Raw genomic sequence first — 19,912 nt, 5'->3', positions numbered from 1 at the left:
CGGGTTGAGATGTGGGTACTAGGGAAGACCTAGTAACCTGGACAGCTGAACCTGACCTAACTCACCTAACCTCTTTAATAAATTGGTGGGATTAGGTCAAGCATATGATAACAAGTTAGACAAGTCTTAAATGGATTAAACAGGTCTTGAACATTTTAAAGGAGCTAAACAGATCTTAAAAGGGTCAGGTTGTAACTGTGGTGATTTGACCCAATTATTTAACACGTTGAAACAGGTTAGATGGATCAGGATTCTAAACCTGAACCCGACCCATTTAAAAAATGGATTAAGTCAAGTTCAGCAGTTTATAACCAGGATCTGTTTATGTTAAACTCAAACTTTCATATCTTAGGTCGGTTGCCAGTCAGGTTTGTAGGTTGGGTTATAAATAAGCCATTCCTAATCCTAATCCTAATTGGTAAATTTGATGAGGCCACATAAATCCTAATCGCTAAAGCAAATGTGGCCACAAATATTTTCACCTGTAAAACTGGATATGGTTACATAAATCCTTGAAATCCACATATAATGCTTGGCCAAGGATCCAATATAAATCCTTATTGGTAAGTTGAATGAGGCCACATATACCATTGTGCCAAGCTCCAAAAAATTCTCATTGATAATCCATATGCAACCAAGTATACCACTGGGTAGAGGTCCACTTATATATTTGAAGTACAATATTGTTTTCAGATTTGGGAGAATTTCATGAATGCTACTGTTGAAAAGATTCTTTTAAGAACCGAATGTTAGGTCGTAACACATATATGAGTCCTTAATATATATTCAATCATTCAAAACTTAGTATGCTTCTTTCATAATATCCACTTTAAAAATAGAAAGAATAGATGCCAACTAATATATCAACACATTTTCAAAGCATGAAAATTCATTATTTGTACAACGAATAACTGATTCAAAATACTGAACAACTTTAAACTAAAGACACTTGTAGAGTTCAAAAGTGAAGGACCCTAATTTTGAAAATGTACCAAGCATGGTCTGCCGTACCTGTCCGGACCGGCCGGTACCGGATCAGCGTGGAATCCGGTACCAGTAGTTTATTGTTGAAGAACCGGTACGGGACCGGTTCGGACCGGTACGCTGCCGGTACGGACCGGTACGTCGTCGGTACGGACCGGTACGCCGTCGGTACGGACCGGTACGGGACGCCGGTACGCCGTCGGTACGGACCGGTACGGGACGCCGGTACGCCGTCGGTACGGACCGGTACACCGACCGGTACCGGTACGGCGGACCTTGGTACCAAGGTTTATCATATAAGTTCAAATTTTCAAAGTTATCAAATAACTTGACTATTCAAAGGAAGTACAGCTTCAAAGATACAAAATAGAATTTAAATCCAAGAGATATGAAAAGGTTACTCAGAGGGGAAATCGTAGATTTTGGAAAAGACAATAAAGTTTAGAAATTCAAAATGATGCATAGATCATGTGACTAAAAACCAATCAAATCTGAAATTCAAAGGCATGAAGAAAGGTTTACTTACCAAATGAAGAAAATAAAACCTCAAAATCCTTGTTTTTCTTCTTCTCCTCTTGTCTTACCAGCCCCTAGCCACTATGTATAGTCATGAACAGTTGTTTAGTTTTGTAGGGCCCACTGTTTAGCCTACTTGAGTAAATCGGTTATCTAAGTCTATTTCCCTATGTACTTCGGTTATGATTGGCAGGTTGTGTCGGTGCTTCAGACAATATTCAAAAAAAATAGCTGGGTCAGGTTCAAACTTTATTCCTGTTAATAAGAGATCGACACCTTTTCAGATGTGTCATAGTATTATGATTTCTTACCTTAGTCCAATGATATACATGGTAAAAACTTGTTAGGTGGAACTGGGCATGGCATCCTTTTTTGGGTATCTCAATACTCTTATCAGACCATTCTTTGCTTGCAGATAAGGAAGGAGGCACTTTGGGCTTGCTTAGCAATGGCACCTAATTTTGAAGCATTAACTACGGTTTGTCTCCTGATGGATTTTCTTTCTGTATCACTTGTTTCTTAAATTGCATGTCATTGTGAATCCACCTTTCCTTTTACAAATTATCTTCTTAAGGAGAAAAATTAGAAAAAATCTTGCTCCTCTAACCAAGCAAAGGAAACAAAGTCAAAGGATAGTTATCAATTAACCTAGAATTGAAATATATTTTCTAGTTTGCGTTGTAGGTGGGTTGGCAAGAGTTATATGGTTAAAGCAATGGACCATGCAAAAACACTATTTTGTTAAATGAATTTGATAGAGATGCATCTATTTCATGTTCATCTGCAAAATCCTTTTTATTACATTTGTTTTCCCAAGCACTTTTAGTGCAAATGTGGATCCATGTATTGAGAAAGCAGAATATAAAAGGATGTGCTGTTGGTTTTATTCGAGAAATTATATGGAAATGGTTCAACAAACAAGAACTAATTGATTTTAAAAGACCTAATAGCAGTGATTGATGTAATGAAAATGAATTTGAAAATATGTGCACTAGCAGACATGGCACTTGGTTGGAATAAAAGTTTAGAAGGTTCATTAAGGGGCTCCTTATCATTGTGATACTGGCAACTTTTTATATTTTTGATTGAATTGAACAGTCATAGATTCAAGAGTACTTGATGGAAGTAGTTTTAGAACTTGCGAGCATTAAGAAGTATAAAAGGGGGAATGAAATTTTCTTGCATATTATTCCCTCTTGGAAAAGACGTATTGCAGGAAACAAGTCTACTGTTCCAGATAACATCTGAAACTGAGGTATGCAAAATTTTCTTCTATTCCTACTCACTAACATTTTCTTTTGAAGGATGTATGTGTTCCTTTATCAAGGCTTGCAGAGTGCATTTCAAAATCTAAACAAGAGCTCAATGCATCACCATTGTTGTGGTATGTTGTTTCACTTACCTGCTCTGCCAAATTGGATTAAATATATGTTAACTATCATGTACTTCAATGATGAATCTTGAAGAAGTTATGTTGAATTTAGTCGACATACGGGCACAAATTTCTAACATTGTATAAATATTCTGTGTATTGTTGCTAGCATGGTTATTGCTCATGCTGGTGATGGAAATTTCCACGCATGTATTCTGTTTGATCCAGACCAGGAGGAACAGCAGCAAGAAGCAGAGAGACTGAACCATTTCATAGTTCATACTGCCCTATCAATGGAAGGTACTTCGTGAAAAGCTTTAAAATGTCAAATTTCAATAAATTAGTATCAAATATAAACTTGAAAGAGATTATATCTTATTTGTATATTGCATCTTTAAGTTATGCACTATAGACTTGGAATAAGTAGTTGTCATATTTAGCATTTGTGGCCTGTTTTTTGTTTGAAAGTCAGCGCTAAATAAAAAGATACATGTGCTCCTAACATACTAATCCTTGAATCAACTTGTTATCACTGCATGACATTACAGAAGCAACCATGACATATTGTTATATATATAAATGAGGGTTGATTGCCCTCAATACGATTGTTTTCAATCAGGAATTTTGTGTTGGCCAAATTCCGGTTGAGTTCAAATAACTAACATGCGAACCTAAACTATGTGTACCAAACTGATACGGAACCCTTAACGCCCGAGGGCCTATATTCACCGGTGAGTCCTAATTTACGCATACTATATAGGATTGGAACCACGGTGCACGATTTGGTAGAGCCCGAAAGCATACGATTGCATATAGGAGACGGGCTTCTCAAGGTCATTTAGATGTATCAAGTTCCGAGTCGTATACTAGATCCTACTACCTGCAGCCACAGATATGGATATGGTGTGTTTGAGGCATCTTCTGATAGCTACTACCCTACGTAGCTCGGAGCATCTTATGGATCGAATTTTTCTGTCGGCATATTTGGATGGGCCCCTCTACAGCCGTATTATCAGCTAGAGGATACCTCTCAGAGCCAGAGCTTCAGCGAGAGATCCGATAGTGCTTATAACCCGGCGCGCGTTCCTTATGGGATAAACGTACAAGACTCCTGTTGCCCAAAGTGACAAGCCAAGAAGGGGGGGTGAATTGGTTTCTCTAAATTTTTAGTTCCTTAACGAAATTGATAGATGATTGAATCGCTTAGTTAATACTAGTTAAGTGCGTGTAGTGAAAATAGAAAGACACACAAGAAAACACACAAGAAGTATAGTGGTTCGGTGCTCTCCTAAGCACCTACGTCCACTCTCCAAGCGTCCCCTTGGAAATTCACTATAATCCTGCGGATTATAGTTGGATTTTTTTCCGGGCTCACAATCCAAAAATCTTTACACTTTGGTTTTCTGGGATCACCAAAAACCTATGTTGGTTTTGCGGGCTCACCAACAACCTACACCGTTGGTTTTACGGGCTCACCAACAAACCTTACAAAGTAATTAAGAAGAAAGAATTTGAAACTCCTAGATGAGCAAATATAACAATTTTACACTAAGAGAAGAGATGAGAAAATAGTTATCGCTTTGAGGATGCTCTTCTCTTCTTTGCTAAGGTTACTTCACTTCACAATGGATTGGTGGAGCTGTTGAATGTACACTCAGATTGCTCAACCACCTCCTTTTTGAGACTTGAATGAAGAACCTTAATAAAGAGCACTTAGGCTTGCTTTCTCTTGAATATGCTATTAATTTTTGCAAAAGATACTTTTCTCTGATGAATAGTGTCTCTTTAAATACTTTCCAACTTATATTAGTCGCTCCCCATTGGTTAGATTTGAAAAACTAGCCGTTACTAGCCGTTGGGAACTCAAAAAGCACTTCTGCAGAACTAGTCGTTATGCCCTTGCCCATGCTGGGGTCGACCCAAACTTTCCTGGGGTCGACTCAACTTACTGTTCATTAGACTTGGGGTCGACTCAACCTTCTCTGGGATCGACTCAAACTTCACTGGGGTCGACCCCTGCTATAGTGGGGTCGGCCTTTTCAGGAACCACAGAACCTTGTATTTTCGGCTGTTTTCATTAGAGTCGACTCAACCTTTCTTGGAGTCGACCTATGCTACGGTGGGGTCGACTCAAGCTCCATTGGGGTCGACCCTCTCAGGGATTCCAGAGACATGATTTTGAGCACATATTCTTGGGGTCGGCTCATGTCACGCCCCGTCCCGAGATCGCGAGCCGGGGTCGCGCCAACCGCCGCACACCCATAGGAAACTCTTCCCACGAGCATGCAAGGCATCTTAACCAAACATCTCAATTATAAAAGTCAAATAATTTAACTGAATGAATGAAACTAACTCAAGTCATAAGGTTTCACAGTTCAAAATACGCAACGGAACAATAATTTACCAACATGCAGAAACCTAGTTCTTAAATAACAAAACCTTGCAATGTCCAACAATCATAATAAATGTCCAAGATAACATATCAACTTAAATAACCCTAATCTAAGATAACTTATGCCATAGTCCTTCTAGTTGCTTTCCCATTTTGGAACCCCAATAGACTAGTTTTTGGAATCTGTAAAACAACAAGAAATTGTATAATGAGCTAGACAGCCCAGTAAGTAATAAACACTCTAACTAGATAAATCAAGCAATAATATGTGGAAAATAAATATATACGCAGTTCCAAAGTACAAGTCAAATATTTCTTAAATTTATAAGATTCTTTTCACGGTTTCGAGATTCTTTCATATATTCAATTCAACTTGTCGATCCTAGACTATGACCACATGTTTCCTATGGCAGGGTCATCAACACCGACTAATCTTCTTACGGTGAGTCCCTCAGGACAGTCAATTGCCAACGTATTTGCCCCATTAGCGGTGTCCTCAACATAGCCAGGTCGAAGTTCAATTAGTTCACTATTTCATATTTCAGTCATGAAAACATGCAGTATCAAAACCAAATAGTGCAGCGACATCCAAAACCTAAGATAGTGCAGCGACATCCAAAAATTCAAAATCAAATCAACTCTTTTGTTATTAAAACTTGCCGAATTAAAGGGATAATACTTCCGACCAACTTAGAAAAATAGTTCAGACCACTACGCTTTCGCTGCGCACTCTGATTCAAACTACCAAAATTCTTTTGAATTCACTAATAACTTTTTTTTTTATAATCAAAATACTACCTTGTATTTTGAACTAAGGAGATCCAAAATTTTAATTCCAAGTAAAGCCCAAAAAGAACTTTTGATTTCGTCCTCTAACTGCCCCCGAGTACATCCATCTACACTGATCCTCGAGTCAATTGATACGTTTAAAAAAACACCATATAAGCTAGTTACTATAATTCAAAATAAATTAAATCTTAATTCTCTTCATCTACTCAACTAGACGATTCCAAGTCAAACACTTACAAGTAAAATAACTAGAAAAATTTTCTCAATGCTCCACCAAGTTAGAAGACCTTAAATCAATAGATATAAGTAAATTGACTCGGCGATCTCTTCTAGAGTTTTCTTCATTGAGATCTATAGCATTTATCAAAAATCTTCTATGATAATCATGCAAGCCTCAAAAATTCAATTTTTTTTTCTTTCACAAAACTAGATTTCATCAGCAACCTCAACAATATTGGCAAAAGATCTCTAAGTCAATCTATAAGCCCAGCTTTGAATTGAAGTTTATTACACACCACATAGTCTCCGATAGACATAAATAAGATCTTTTATTTGGATCCAAAGATGATAATTTAAATTATTAATAATTCCACTGAGATGAATACTTTATAATCTCCAATAAAATTATTTCTTCAAGATTGATAATTATTCCTTAATTCTTTCAAAAGCATAAGCTGCAAATTTAAGAGAAAAGAGATCTATGCTAAAACATTCCAAATCCAAGATCAACTAATGCAGAAACCATTAATCCTAGACTTGGATGCCAGATTCTCTCTCTCTCTCTCTTTTTTTTTTTCTTCATAGCAAATAGAAGAACCTACTAATAATACGATAATATCCATATTGGTCAAAATCAAAAGCACTATTCTTTTCATTGACAACGAAATTCTCCTTAATCAGGAAACCCGTTAGAAAATATTTCTCAAATTCACAAAGTTTATATCGTTGACCATCTTAAAAATAATTTAAACAACCAACATTCTCATAATTTACTAAATCACTTCCAATCAAAATACCAATTTGCATTGTAATTTGAAAAGATCTAAAGTTTCAAATTCTAGGTAAAGCCAAAGAATAATTCTAGAATTTCATTCCAAATATATTTCCATCTACATAGGAGTTTCATACATGATCCACATATAGTTTTCAAATCCTCGAAGAATATTTCAATGAATATCATCATATATATACTATATAGTATATATTTAGCCCAAACCTTAAACAACATTTCATATCTGAACCTTAACTTGTCACCAAATTAATTAACTTCAAGCTAGAAGTAACATCATAGTACCCGATATCAATTTGAACATCCAAAATACTTACATTGCACGATAATATTCCAAGACTAATACTCTTTCACTTAACTTAGTCAAAATCCATTAATAATATCTTGGAATACAAATTACTCCACCAAGAAAACTCTCAAAATAGTCTATTCATACTTTGGCTATAAACACAGTTAGCTAGCATTCTGATTTCAGTATCACAAAATTCAGATAAGATAGCACAAATTTACCACTAACAAAAGTAAACAAAGATATTGGTCTTCTTACCCCATCTCTCAAACTTTTCCGACAAATTCTCAGATCCTAAAAGCTAAGCTCTGATATGACTAATCATGATTCCCAAGTAATCTTAAACCTAGGCTCTGATACCACAAAGTTGTCACGCCCCCGGTCCCGAGATCGCGAGCCGGGGGTCCGCGCCAACCGCCGCACACCCGTAGAAAACTCTCTCCATGAGCATGCAAGGCATCTAAACAAACATCTCAATTATATAACTAAAATAATTCAGCTGAAATAAATGCAATCTTATTCCATTGACTGACACAAATTATAAAGTCTCACAGTTCTCAATACGCAGCGAACAATAAAGATAGAACATTAATTTAAATAAAACCTAATCTAAGATAACTTGTGCCATAATTCTTTTATTCGTTCTCCGATATTGTAAAATTCCCGGATCGAGCTAATTCTTTAGATCTGTAAAACAACAAGAAATTGTATAATGAGCTAGACAGCCTAGTAAGTAATGAACACTCTAACTAGATAAATCAAGCAATAATATGTGAAAAATAAATATATACGCAGTTTCAAAGTACAAGTCAAATATTTCTTAAATTCATAAGATTCTTTTCACGGTTTCGAGATTCTTTCACATATTCAATTCAACTTGTCGATCGTAGACTATGACCACATGTTCCCTATGGCAGGGTCATCAACACCGACTAATCTTCTTGCGGTGAGTCCCTCAGGACAGTCAATTGCCAACATATCTGCCCCCATTGGCCGGGTCCTCAACATAGCCAGGTCGAAGTTCATTAGTTCACTATTTCATATTTCAGTCATGAAAACATGCAATATCAAACCAATATCGTTCATATCTTAATTTCTTTCAATTTATCAGATCAACTCAACAGCCAGGAACTATGACAACATGTTTCCCTTGGCAAGTCATATCACCGACTATTCTCTTGCGTACCATGTATTAGCCCCCATTGGCAGGGTCCTCAACATGCCTGACTGCAAGTCTGAATCTAGTACAAATCATTATCTTTTCTTACATTATGTTCAGTGTTTCAAGCCGAAAAATACAATGTCAGAGCAATTAAATACAATTCGAACCAGAAGCAAATACGTTCAATCAGAATCATACAATCTTCTAAAAATATACATATAATCCATGCATCAAATTCGTAATCACAAATAATTCGATTCGTAAAACAGATATTTAGTTTGCTGATAAATCTAGTAAAGAGGTTACATCACTTACCTTGCGAACGCGATCCATAACAAATCCAATTAATTCCGCAAATCCCTCGCAGAACCTAATATTCAAAAATCATATTCTTCTTTTAAATTCGGATTCATACCCGTAAACCATCCCTCTCTTTATTCATTTTTTTCCCTTCTTCTTTCTTTTTCTTTTTCTTTCCTTCTTTTTCTTTTTCTTTTTCTTTCCTTCTTTTCTTTTTTCTTTTCCCTTCCTCTCATTTTCTTTTTCTTTTCTTCTCTTCCTCTCCAGAAACTTCTCCCGACTTCTTTCTTCTTCTCTCTTCTCTGTTTCTTCTCCTTTCCCCGCTTCTTCCTTTCTTCTTTTCCTTTTTTTTTCCTTCTTCCGTTTCCGATTCACCTTCTCTTCTCTCAGCTCTCCCCTTCTTCTTATATTCTTCTCAACCCTCCCCCTTTCTTCTCCTTTCTTCTCCCACGGAGGGAGGAGGCGAGCTTGGGAGGGGCCAGGCCATGACCGGCAGTGCCTCCAGCCGAGCCCGCTGCGCCCTCGATCGCGTTTGCAGCCGACGCTCGCGGCCTGCGCGCACGGCCGAGCCGAGGCTGGCGGCTCCCGTGATGTCCGTGGATGCTCCCCGTGATGCCGACGAACTCGCAGCCGCACACGGGTAAGCCCCTCTTCCCTCTCTTCTTTCTTTCTCCTTTTCTTCTTCCTCTTTCTTTTCTTTTCTTTTCTTTTGAATTGATCTATCCTCCCGAGTGGATTGGGAGGAGAAAATGCAGGAAAGGGAAAATGAGGTGGTTGGGAGGCTTACCTGTTTTGGGGGTGAACTGTGATGACCCTCTCCGGCGGCTCTCTTCCTCTCCGGCGGCAGTGGAGTTTTTTTTTTTCAGCGGCAAGAAAGGAAGGTCACCCAACCGAAAGGGGACTCGGCGTGGCGGCTCTACCTCGGGTGGCTTTCAAATGAGGAGAAGCCCTAAAAAAATAGGGGTTTCCGTCTTCCTCGGGCGATCGCGATGAATCCCCCTTCATCGTGTGCCCTCACGTGCGACACACGTGAGGCCAAAAGGCTTGGGTCTCACAGCTCATGTTCAGTTGGGGTCGGCTCCATTGGGGTCGACTCCATGTGGGGTCGGCTCAAGAAAACTTGGGGTCGGCCCTCTCAGTAAATTCTAGAGAGTTGTTTTCTTGATGCTTCAAACTGGGATCGGCTCAAGATTTTTTAGGGTCGGCTCCTCTCCTGGGGTCGGCTCAAGGATACATGGGATCGGCTCCACTCACTGTTCATCTGTGCCATTTTTGCAGGGGTGTGCCAGATGGTTCAAGGTGTGCCAAGGTCGACTCCACTTCCTCTGGGGTTGACTCTATCCACACTTTTCTGCATCTTAAGGTTAGACTAATTTATATAATCAAAGAAACATATTTCAAGTAATTTTGAGTGTATGCCACGATAGAGCTACATACCCTTAACAATGAAAAATACTGTTTTGCCCTTGAGAGTATATTTCACTTGAAACTTTGCTGAATTAGATTTAAGAGTTCTCTATCACTTTTCTACTAAAAATTTTATCTCGTTGTTAATTATTGGAAGACGTCTTGATCTCATTTTCTTAATGTATCATGAATGTATCGAGGGTGTCGTATTCATTAGTGATGTATCACGTTAAACTGTATTATTAATTTGATATTCCCTCAATGGTTGTGTTAATCATCAAAATAACACTATCATCCTCAATCTTCCTCTTTTTGATGATTACAAAACATTGAGCATGGGCAGATTGACGCTTGTATTAAAATTAGGAGTTTTGATTTAGAAATAGCTTGAGTTGCTGAATTTTAGTTTTTCTAAATTTGAAAGTGAAAGCTCCCCCTTTTTCATCCAAATATTGCCAATTTAAACTTTTGATTTTTTCCCCTTTTCTCTTGTATTTTATTAAAGATGAAACTTTAAAAAATTTGAGATAAAGTAAGAGTTTCAGGTTATGTATCGAGGCATGAGGAGTATGTGCCAAATTCAGAAATTTTGATTGAAAATTCAGATTTTTTTGTTTTGAAAATTTTTATTGTTACATATTGCTCCCCTTAATGATATAACCTCTTCCTGTTTTCTCTCTCTTCTTGCTCCCTCTTCTTATAACTTCTCTTCTCTCTTTCCCTATTTAATTTCCAAACTTCTTCTCCCCCTATATCGCAACTTCTCTCTTTCTTACTTGTCTCCCTTTTTGTTATCATCAAAAGAGTGTATAGCAATAGATAAATAGAAGCAATAAATGATAAATCCAAATTTCATTGATCAAAATGAAACATTGTAGTACACTGATGCCAAAAGTACAATGTTCATCAAATAAGGTGCAAAATACATCAACAAAGTAAAATGCATATGAGAACTAGATAAATCCTAGGCATAATTGTGATGTACTCCTATAGTGCTATCATCGAGCCTAGAGGGAATCTAAAGGCTGTGATCTAGTCCTCATCCTCCTAGCATAAGTGGCGAGGGAAGGTCTGGCCTGATGGACTGAGTCTGTCGTGGACCTCTATGAGCTGGATGACTCTGTGCCGAAACTTCTGACTCAGCTGCTCGGGGCACATATGGACCATGAGCCTCTCTCTCTAATGCTATCACCTGGTCTCTGAGGCCTCTAATTTTAGCAGTCATACTGTCCATCATGCTCATCATGCCACAGAGAGAGTCCTCACCTGAGCTGACACAAGCTCAGTCATCCTACTCCAAAATTCTTTTGTGCATCCCGTAGGTGTGGATGATGAAGGTCCTGCCTCTGAATGTGCTGAGGATGATCCGCAGGTATCTCAGGCTCAGGGATAGAGTCTCCAAGCTTTGGTGCATCAGCCTCTGGTGCATGTACCCTTCACCTCCACGCACCCACTGACTGTCCACCTTCTCATAACCCATGCGCACTAGGGACCGTGCAGTGTAGGTCGGTAAATAGCAAATGCCTGGATATCTCTCCTCTACACATATGTCATGATGCCTGAATATCAAAGTGAGTACCATATCGTAGGGCAAGGAGACTCTCGATTTGCATATGGCCTCATGCATCTGCCTAATCATAGCTGGAAGATTCAGAGGAATACCCTGAATAACATGCTCCATAATGGCCAAGTCTCGCTCAGATATATGATCAAATCTTCCCCTTTTTGGAAATAGAATCCTACCTATGAAATTATGCAATAGCCTCATCTCAGCTGAGGAAGAACTAGCTATTACATTTTCTGAGTAATCAAAATCATCTCTTTCAAAGATCAGCTGTAGAGCTCTCATCTTGTTCTCTGGTTTTTCTGGTGTGGCTCCTTCGCAGGGGAGATGAAGCAACTCACTTAGGCTTTCCTCTGAAACATGAACTCGTACTCCTCGGACTCAGACACAAGCCCTCCCGGACCGACTTTTAGAAAGACATAGAACTCACGAACTAAGCCCGGCTAGGTCACTACATCTAGGGAGCACAGATACTCCCATCCTTGCCTTCGGATCCAACCACCCAACCGGAATCCTTCTTGATCCAAAAATTCGAATGGATCCTTCTTCCCGTGGTTACCGGTCTTCCCGCATATTTAGCAAGTTGAACTGAAGGAGAAGGAGGTGGAGGAGGCTCAGCACGTGTCTACCTTGTGGAGGCACTGTAGAAACTCTCTAGAACGTCCTTCTACAATGGTTGGCCGTGAGACTCTCCCGGATCTCTTAAAACGGCTCGCTTGGGTCCCATTTTCACCAAATGCTTCCTTAGGTCTTGATCTAACGGCTTAGGGAAGCAATCTACACTGTTTGGAGTTGATTGAAGGGATTGGAGAGTGGAAAATAGGGTTTTAGGAAGGAACAAAAGGAAAGAATGCCCTAAAGTGGCTCACGGGTCCCCTTTAAAAACAGGGGTCCCGCCGTTGGGTCGACCCCAGCTTTTGCTTGGGTCGACTCAAGGAGGGGTCGACCCCATTCTGGCTCGGGTTGGCCCCAGTTCAGGCTTCCATTTTTTTTTTTTTAATTTTTCCTTCTTTCTGATCTTACTAAATCTTTATGGGACATTGAAATATGAGTAAGGAGTCTATAAATGAACAATTTTACTAATGTTTCATGGGTTTTCAAAATGGGAGGAGAGTATCATAGACAACCTTGTTCCTTTCATTTGTTTTTCAATCAAAGGGATCACATATGCCTAATTCCCTCCTAAGCATGCAGAATCTATCTTCACTTAGAGGTTTTGTAAATATGTCAGCTAATTGTTTCTCGGTACTCACATGCTCAATACATACATCCCCATTTTGCACATGATCTCTAATGAAGTGATACCTTATTTCAATGTGCTTTGCCTTAGAGTGTTGAACAGGATTTTTGGTAAGATTAATGGCACTAGTGTTATCACATTTTATAAGAATGTTGTCTAGTTTGATTCTATAGTCCTCTAGTTGTTGCTTGAGCCACAACATTTGAGCACAACAACTCCCGGCTGCTATGTATTCGGCCTCAGCCGTTGACAATGCTACTGAATTTTGCTTTTTGCTAAACCATGATACTAAGTTACTTCCTAGAAATTGACATGTCCCACTAGTGCTCTTCCTATCTAATTTGTATCCCACAAAATCCGCATCAGAATATGCAAGCAAATCATGACAAGAGTCTTTAGAGTACCATAATCCTATATTTGTGGTTTCTCTTAGATATCCAAGGATTCTTTTGATAGCACTTAGATATGATTCCTTAGGGTTTGATTGGTATCTAGCACATTCCTATATTGAATACTATGTCAAGCCTACTGGCAGTAAGATAAAGCAAAGATCCAATTAAGCCTCTATAGAGTTTCATATCTACACTTTTTTCTTTTTCATCTTTGTCTAGCTTACTAGTGGGGTTCATTGGAGTGCCTATTTCTTTGTGATTTTCATTTCCAAACTTCTTTAGTATTTCCTTTGTATACTTAGTTTGATGAATAAAAATTCCTTCCTTAGTTTGATTTGTAATCGAAGAAAGAAATTTAGTTCTCCCATCATACTCATCTCAAATTCTCCTTACATTAATTCAGCAAATTATTTACAAAGATTATCATTAGTGGCACCGAATATGATGTCATCTACATATATTTGTACCACTAGCAAATTTTTGTCTTTTCTCTTAAGGGAGAGTGTTTTGTCTACGTTTCCTCTACTAAAATTATTATTTAACAGAAATTTGCTTAATCGATCATATCATGCCCTAGGTGCTTGTTTCAATCCGTATAGTGCCTTATGTAGTTTAAATACATGATCAGAAAATTTATGATTCTCAAAACCAGGGGGTTGCTCTACATATACTTCTTCTTCCATATAACCATTTAAGAAAGCACTTTTCACATCCATTTGATATAATTTGAAATCCATAAAGCATGCAAAAGCTAGAAGTAATCTAATAGCGTCTAATCTAGCCATGGGAGCAAATATCTCTTCAAAATCTATCCCTTCTTCTTGATTGTATCCCTTAGCAATAAGTCTAGCTTTATTCCTTATAACTACTCCATTTTCATCTAACTTATTTCTAAGATCCATTTTGTTCCAATTATAGAATTATGCTTTGGTCTCCCAATTAATGTCCATACATTGCTTTTTTTAAATTGATTCAATTCTTCTTGCATAGCATTAATCCAATTTATGTCATGCTCAGCTTCTTCATAAGTTTTAGGCTCTATTTGTGAAACAAAAGCAAGATAGTCATTCAAATTTCTAAGAGAGGATCGAGTTCTTACCCCTTGAGATGGATCGCCAATAATTAAGTCTTTGGGGTGACCATGTGCGTACCTCCATTCTTTTGGCAAGTCTTGAGATTGTGATGGCACAAGATCATCTTCCTTTTCCTTTTCATCTCCCTTTTCTTGATTTGGCAAGTCATTAAGATTCAGATTTTCAAGCTCAAAAATTCCTGCATCATCATCAAAAGTACTTTCTCTTCTAGAAGACTCACTATCAGACTCATCAAAAATAACATTAATTGACTCTTCAACTACAAGAGTTCTTTTGTTGAATATTCTGTATGCCCTGCTAAAAGTGGAATATCCTAAGAAGATACCTTCATCTGACTTGGCATCAAATTTGCTTAGATCCTCCTTGCCATTGTTTAAAATAAAACATCTACACCCAAATACTCTAAAATATTTAGCAGTTGATTTCTTATTCTTCCAAAGTTCATAAGGAGTTTTCTTTGTTATAGGTCGTATTAAAACACGGTTTAAAATATGGCAAGCAGTATTTATAGCTTCAGCCCAAAAGTACTTTAGAAGATTTGACTCACATAACATCGTGCGTGCCATTTCTGCCAAGGTCCTATTTTTTCTTTCAATAACCCCATTTTGTTGAGGCATTCTAGGTGCTGAAAATTGATGTGAAATATCATTTTCATTATAAAATTCTTCAAAGTATTGATTTTCAAATTTAGTTCCATGATCACTTCGAATTGCAATTAAGGTGAACTTCTTTTCAGTTATGATTTTTATAATATTTCAAGAATGCTGAAAATGCTTCATTCTTCTGTGCAAGAAATGAAATCCATGTATATCTTGAAAAATCATCTACTATTACTTAGTCCATAATTTTTTTCTCCTAGACTTGTAGTTCTAGTAGGTCCAAATAAATCCATGTGTATGAGTTCAAAAGGCCTAGTGGTTGATACTACATTCTTTGATTTGAAAGATGATTTTGTTTGCTTTCCTAATGTGCATGGCCCACAGATTTTGTCTTTTTCAAAAATCAATTTTGGCACATCTTTTATCAAATCTTTTTTGACTAGTTTTGATATTAAGTCCATACTAGCATGTCCTAGTCTACAATGCCAAAGCCAACTTGTTTCATTTCTCTTTTCTTAATTAGTGATTAAGCATAACCCATTTTTCTTGGCTAAGTCATGAAGATCTACTATATAAATGTTTTCATGCCTGTCCCATAAGTACAATGGTATTGTCTTTAGGATTTGTGATTATGCATACTGAGGCTTCAAATGTGACCTTAAGACCTTTATCACAAAATTGAGTTATGCTAAGTAAGTTATGTTTCAAACATTAACTCATAAAACATTTTCTATAAAACTGGATGGAGTAATACGAATTTTATCCTTTTCAATGATAAGTCCTTTTCCATTGTCTCCATATGTTACCACTCCACCCTCCTTAGATTCCAAAATGACAAATTGTTCTCTGTCACCTGTCATGTGTCTTGAACAGCCGCTATCTAGATACCATCGTCTATCCCTTTTATTGATTGCAAGACACACCTGCAATCAAAATTAAGGATATATTTTAGGTACCCAAACTATGTTGAGTCCTTTACGGTTAGTCTTTAATGTTCCTTTTGGAACCCAAATTTTTTTGTATTTTAGCTTGCCTTTATCACTTAACTTGTTATAGCTGAATTTTCTAAATCGCATTCATATGCTTTGTGTCCTGTTTTATTGCAGCAATAACATATTGTATTTTCATTTTTGGCTTTAACGAATATGTTCTTTAAGTATTTTTGCTTTCTATTTGTTTTATATCCTAATCTTACTTTATCATATACAACTTTTTGACTATCAAGAATCATATTTAATTTAGTTGAGCTAAGCGTTTATTTGTCCACTAAGGATTTATATTTTTCATCATCTTCCTTTAGTTTGAAATTTTCAGTAGTTAGACTTTTAGTTTTATTGGTGAACTTCCTACTTAGTGTTTCATAGTCATTAGATAGTTTCAGCTTTTCTTTCATAAGAGATTGGTTTTCATCTTTTAGATTTTTATTTTTAGTGATTAACTTTTTGTGCTCTTCCATAAGATCTAAAAATGCATGATGTAGTTCTTCTACTATAAAATCACACTCAAGTTCAGAGTCTACCTCATCATCATTGGCCATGTAACAAATTTGGGCCGTCTCTTGTTGCTCTTCCTCTTCCGAGCTTGATTCTTCACTTTCACTCCATTCAGCTATGAGAATCTTCTTTTTAAGTTTTCTAGCCATCTATTTCAATTCCGGACAATCTATCTTGAAGTGCCCGAGCTTGTTATACTCATAGCAGATTGGTACTTCTTTTTTCTTTTTTTGTCTTTTTCCCTTTTCCCTGCTTGAGCTATCTTTGAGGAAAGGTTTTCTTTTATGGAATTTTCTTCTTACCTCTCATGAATTTTCTGAATTTTCTGCAAGCATGGCCATTCCTTCTTCATCATATTCCTCCTCATCATCAGACTCCTCTGATTCAAATGTCTTGTTTTGGAGTTGTGGACTTCAAGGCAATGCTTTTCTTTTTCTTGACCTCTTCTTCTGAATTTTGCTTCAATAGTCAACTCATGGGTTATGAGTGATCCTAGAAGTTCTTCCAATTGTAGTGTGTTGAGGTTCTTTGCTTCTTGAATTGCGATTACCTTGGCCTCCCAAACTCTTGGTAGAGACCTGAGAATTTTTTGCACCAATTCAGAGTTAGAATATGATTTTGCCTAAACTCTTTAATCCATTTATGATTTTAGTGAATCGAGTGAACATTTCAGTTATGGACTCTGTGGACTCCATTTTAAACAATTCATACCTATCGTACTAACATATTTATTTTTGACTCTTTAACCTGATTAGTTTCTTTATGTGTGACCTCTAGCTTATCCCAAATTTCTTTGGCGGATGTGCATGTAGATATTCTATTGAATTCATTTACATTCTAAATGAGCAGTAAAGTACATTAATTGCTTTAAGCGTTTAATTGTGCATTTGTGCCTGTCTTCTATCACTATCATTCCAATCCATTTCAGGTTTAGGAATGATTGTGCCCTCTATACTAATTGGGATGTGGTGTCCTCTAGTTATGATACTCTACAAGTCATAATCTAGAGCTTGAATGAATATCCTCATCCTAGCTTTCCAATATGTGTAATTAGTGCCATTAAACAGAGGAGGTCTATTTGTGGATTGTCCCTCGCTCAATAGAACATCCTACTTGGGTTGTCATGATCTTTGACTCTCGATCGTAAGATCAACAAATACTATGAGAGCACCTCGCTCTGATCAACAAAACTAGTCGTTACTAGCCGTTGGGAGCTCAAAAAGCACTTCTGCAGAACTAGCCGTTATGCCCTTGCTCGTGCTGGGGTCGAATCCAAACTTCCTGGGGTCGACTCAACTTACTGTTCCATTAGGACTTGGGGTCGACTCAACCTTCTCTGGGGTCGACTCAAACTTCACTGGGGTTGACCCTGCTACTGTGGGGTCGGCCTTCTCAGGAACCACAAGAATAGAACCTTGTATTTTCGGCTGTTTTCACTAGGGTCGACTCAACCTTTCTTGGGGGTCGACCATTGCTACAGTGGGGTCGAGCTTCCCATTGGGGTCGACCCTCTCAGGGATTCCAGAGACATGATTTTTGAGCACATATTCTTGGGTCGGCTCATGTTCAGTTGGGGTCGGCTCCATTGGGGGTCGGTTCAAAGAAACTTGGGGGTTGGCCCTCTCAGTAGATTCTAGAGAGTTGTTTTCTTGATGCTTCAAAACTGGGGTCGGCTCAAGGTTCTTTGGGGTCGGCTCCTCTCCTGGGGTCGGCTCAAGGATACATGGGGTCGGCTCCACTCACTGTTCATCTGTGCCATTTTTGCAGGGGTGTGCCAGATGGTTCTAAGGTGTGCCAGGGTTGACTCCACTTCCTCTGGGGTCGACTCAATCCACACTTTCCTGCATCTTAAGATTAGACTAATTCATATAATCAAAGAAACATATTTCAAGTAATTTTGAGGTGTATGCCACGATAGAGCTACATACCCTTAACAATGAAAATTATTGTTTTGCCCTTAAGAGTATATTTTACTTGAAACTTTGCTGAATTAGATTTAAGAGTTCTCCATCACTTTTCTACTAAAAATTTTAATCTCGTTGTTAATCATTGGAGACGTCTTGATCTCATTCTCTTAATGTATTATGAATGTATCGAGGGTGTCGTATTCATTAGTGATGTATCACGTTAAACTTGTATTATTAATTTGATATTCCCTCAATGGTTGTGTTAATCATCGAAATAACACTATCATCCTCAACTACAACGCCCACTTGATTAGAAAGGTGAGTTGATCTGCCTTTTGATTATACTGATGATCCGGATATCTACGAGAGGCATCGCAACTCGACCCGATTTTAGATATCAATATATATGGTTGGACCTTTAAAAGTATATAATTGATTGTATTATTTTTTAATTTTCACATCACTACTTGATTTTGAGGATATTTTATGTTCATTTTATGATTTTGTATTATTTTAAAACAATAAGATGCATCATCTAGGTTAAACTAGGTTCGTAGAAACACCAAAAAAATATCAAGAAACATCAAAAAATATCAAATTAGACTTAAATTCATGGAAAAAAGTTTGAAAAGAGCGATTACCAATTAAATTTTTTTGAGAACTCCAAAAAAAAAATAATTAGGGTGTGCTAGTGTATGAACCATGCCACTCTACCGGTTTGGTTCCGCACTAAACCTGTACCGAACCGTACTGGGCGTCGACTGGTAGGGGTCCCGGTACTGGTTCGGCGGACTTTGGTAGAAACCATGGTATACTGAACCAGCCTGTACCGGATCGGTCCGGTCTCTGACCGGTCCGGTACAGTGGTGGAAAACGGTTCCGACTCTATAGAGGCCGGAACCGAGCAATACGGAGGGCATACCAGTGCGAACCGGATCGGTACAAGCCCGATACCGCCTTGTACCGATGCGAATCGGACCGGTTCGCACCGGTACGAGCGCTCTGTGGCATTTACCGGTCGCACCGGTACGGGCGCTCTGTGGCATTTATCGGGCGGGCGCTCTGTGGCGTTTAAAATGCCACTGTGGCATTTTTTAATTCCACCTTGCGGCATTGTCCACAACATGCCGGTGCGCTGTGTTCTTGGTTCGATATCAGTCGAACTGGTAACGAATCGGTCTAGTAGTCGACCGGTACCGAACTGGTCCGGCAGGCGACTAGTACGCCTACTAGTACCGGTTTGGTATATCTTGGTAGAAACTATATAAATCCTGCTATGACTAGAGTACTCGCCCCACTATACCCCACATATTCTTCTGCATTCAAACCTCTCTAACAGCCACACTCTTTTACTCAACGACAACCATCGATGATACTTTAAGATATCTTATTTATAATACAGT

The 19,912-nt window shown here is 38.1% G+C and overlaps 1 protein-coding gene across 10 annotated transcripts in view; it reads left to right on the top strand.

Moving 5' to 3' along the window:
* LOC103713540 (D-lactate dehydrogenase [cytochrome], mitochondrial) overlaps nt 1–19,912 on the top strand; it is a 106,937-nt gene that overhangs the window by 47,345 nt on the left and 39,680 nt on the right. For 4 of the 10 annotated variants that reach the window (XM_039116364.1, XM_039116363.1, XM_039116371.1 and 1 more), the window contains 4 exons: nt 1,694–1,735; nt 1,916–1,978; nt 2,805–2,884; nt 3,042–3,172. In XM_039116364.1, coding sequence (XP_038972292.1) covers nt 1,694–1,735; nt 1,916–1,978; nt 2,805–2,884; nt 3,042–3,172 — 316 coding nt within the window. Of the gene's footprint in view, nt 1–1,693; nt 1,736–1,897; nt 1,979–2,804; nt 2,885–3,041; nt 3,173–5,677; nt 6,110–8,268; nt 8,504–19,912 lie in introns of those variants that run through there. The other 6 variants (XM_039116372.1, XM_039116367.1, XM_039116370.1 and 3 more) reach the window with 4 other exon arrangements.

The sequence above is a fragment of the Phoenix dactylifera genome, unplaced genomic scaffold (assembly GCF_009389715.1).
Source record: "Phoenix dactylifera cultivar Barhee BC4 unplaced genomic scaffold, palm_55x_up_171113_PBpolish2nd_filt_p 000089F, whole genome shotgun sequence".
Lineage (NCBI taxonomy): Eukaryota > Viridiplantae > Streptophyta > Magnoliopsida > Arecales > Arecaceae > Phoenix > Phoenix dactylifera.
This window is presented reverse-complemented; position numbering and strand designations above follow the sequence as displayed.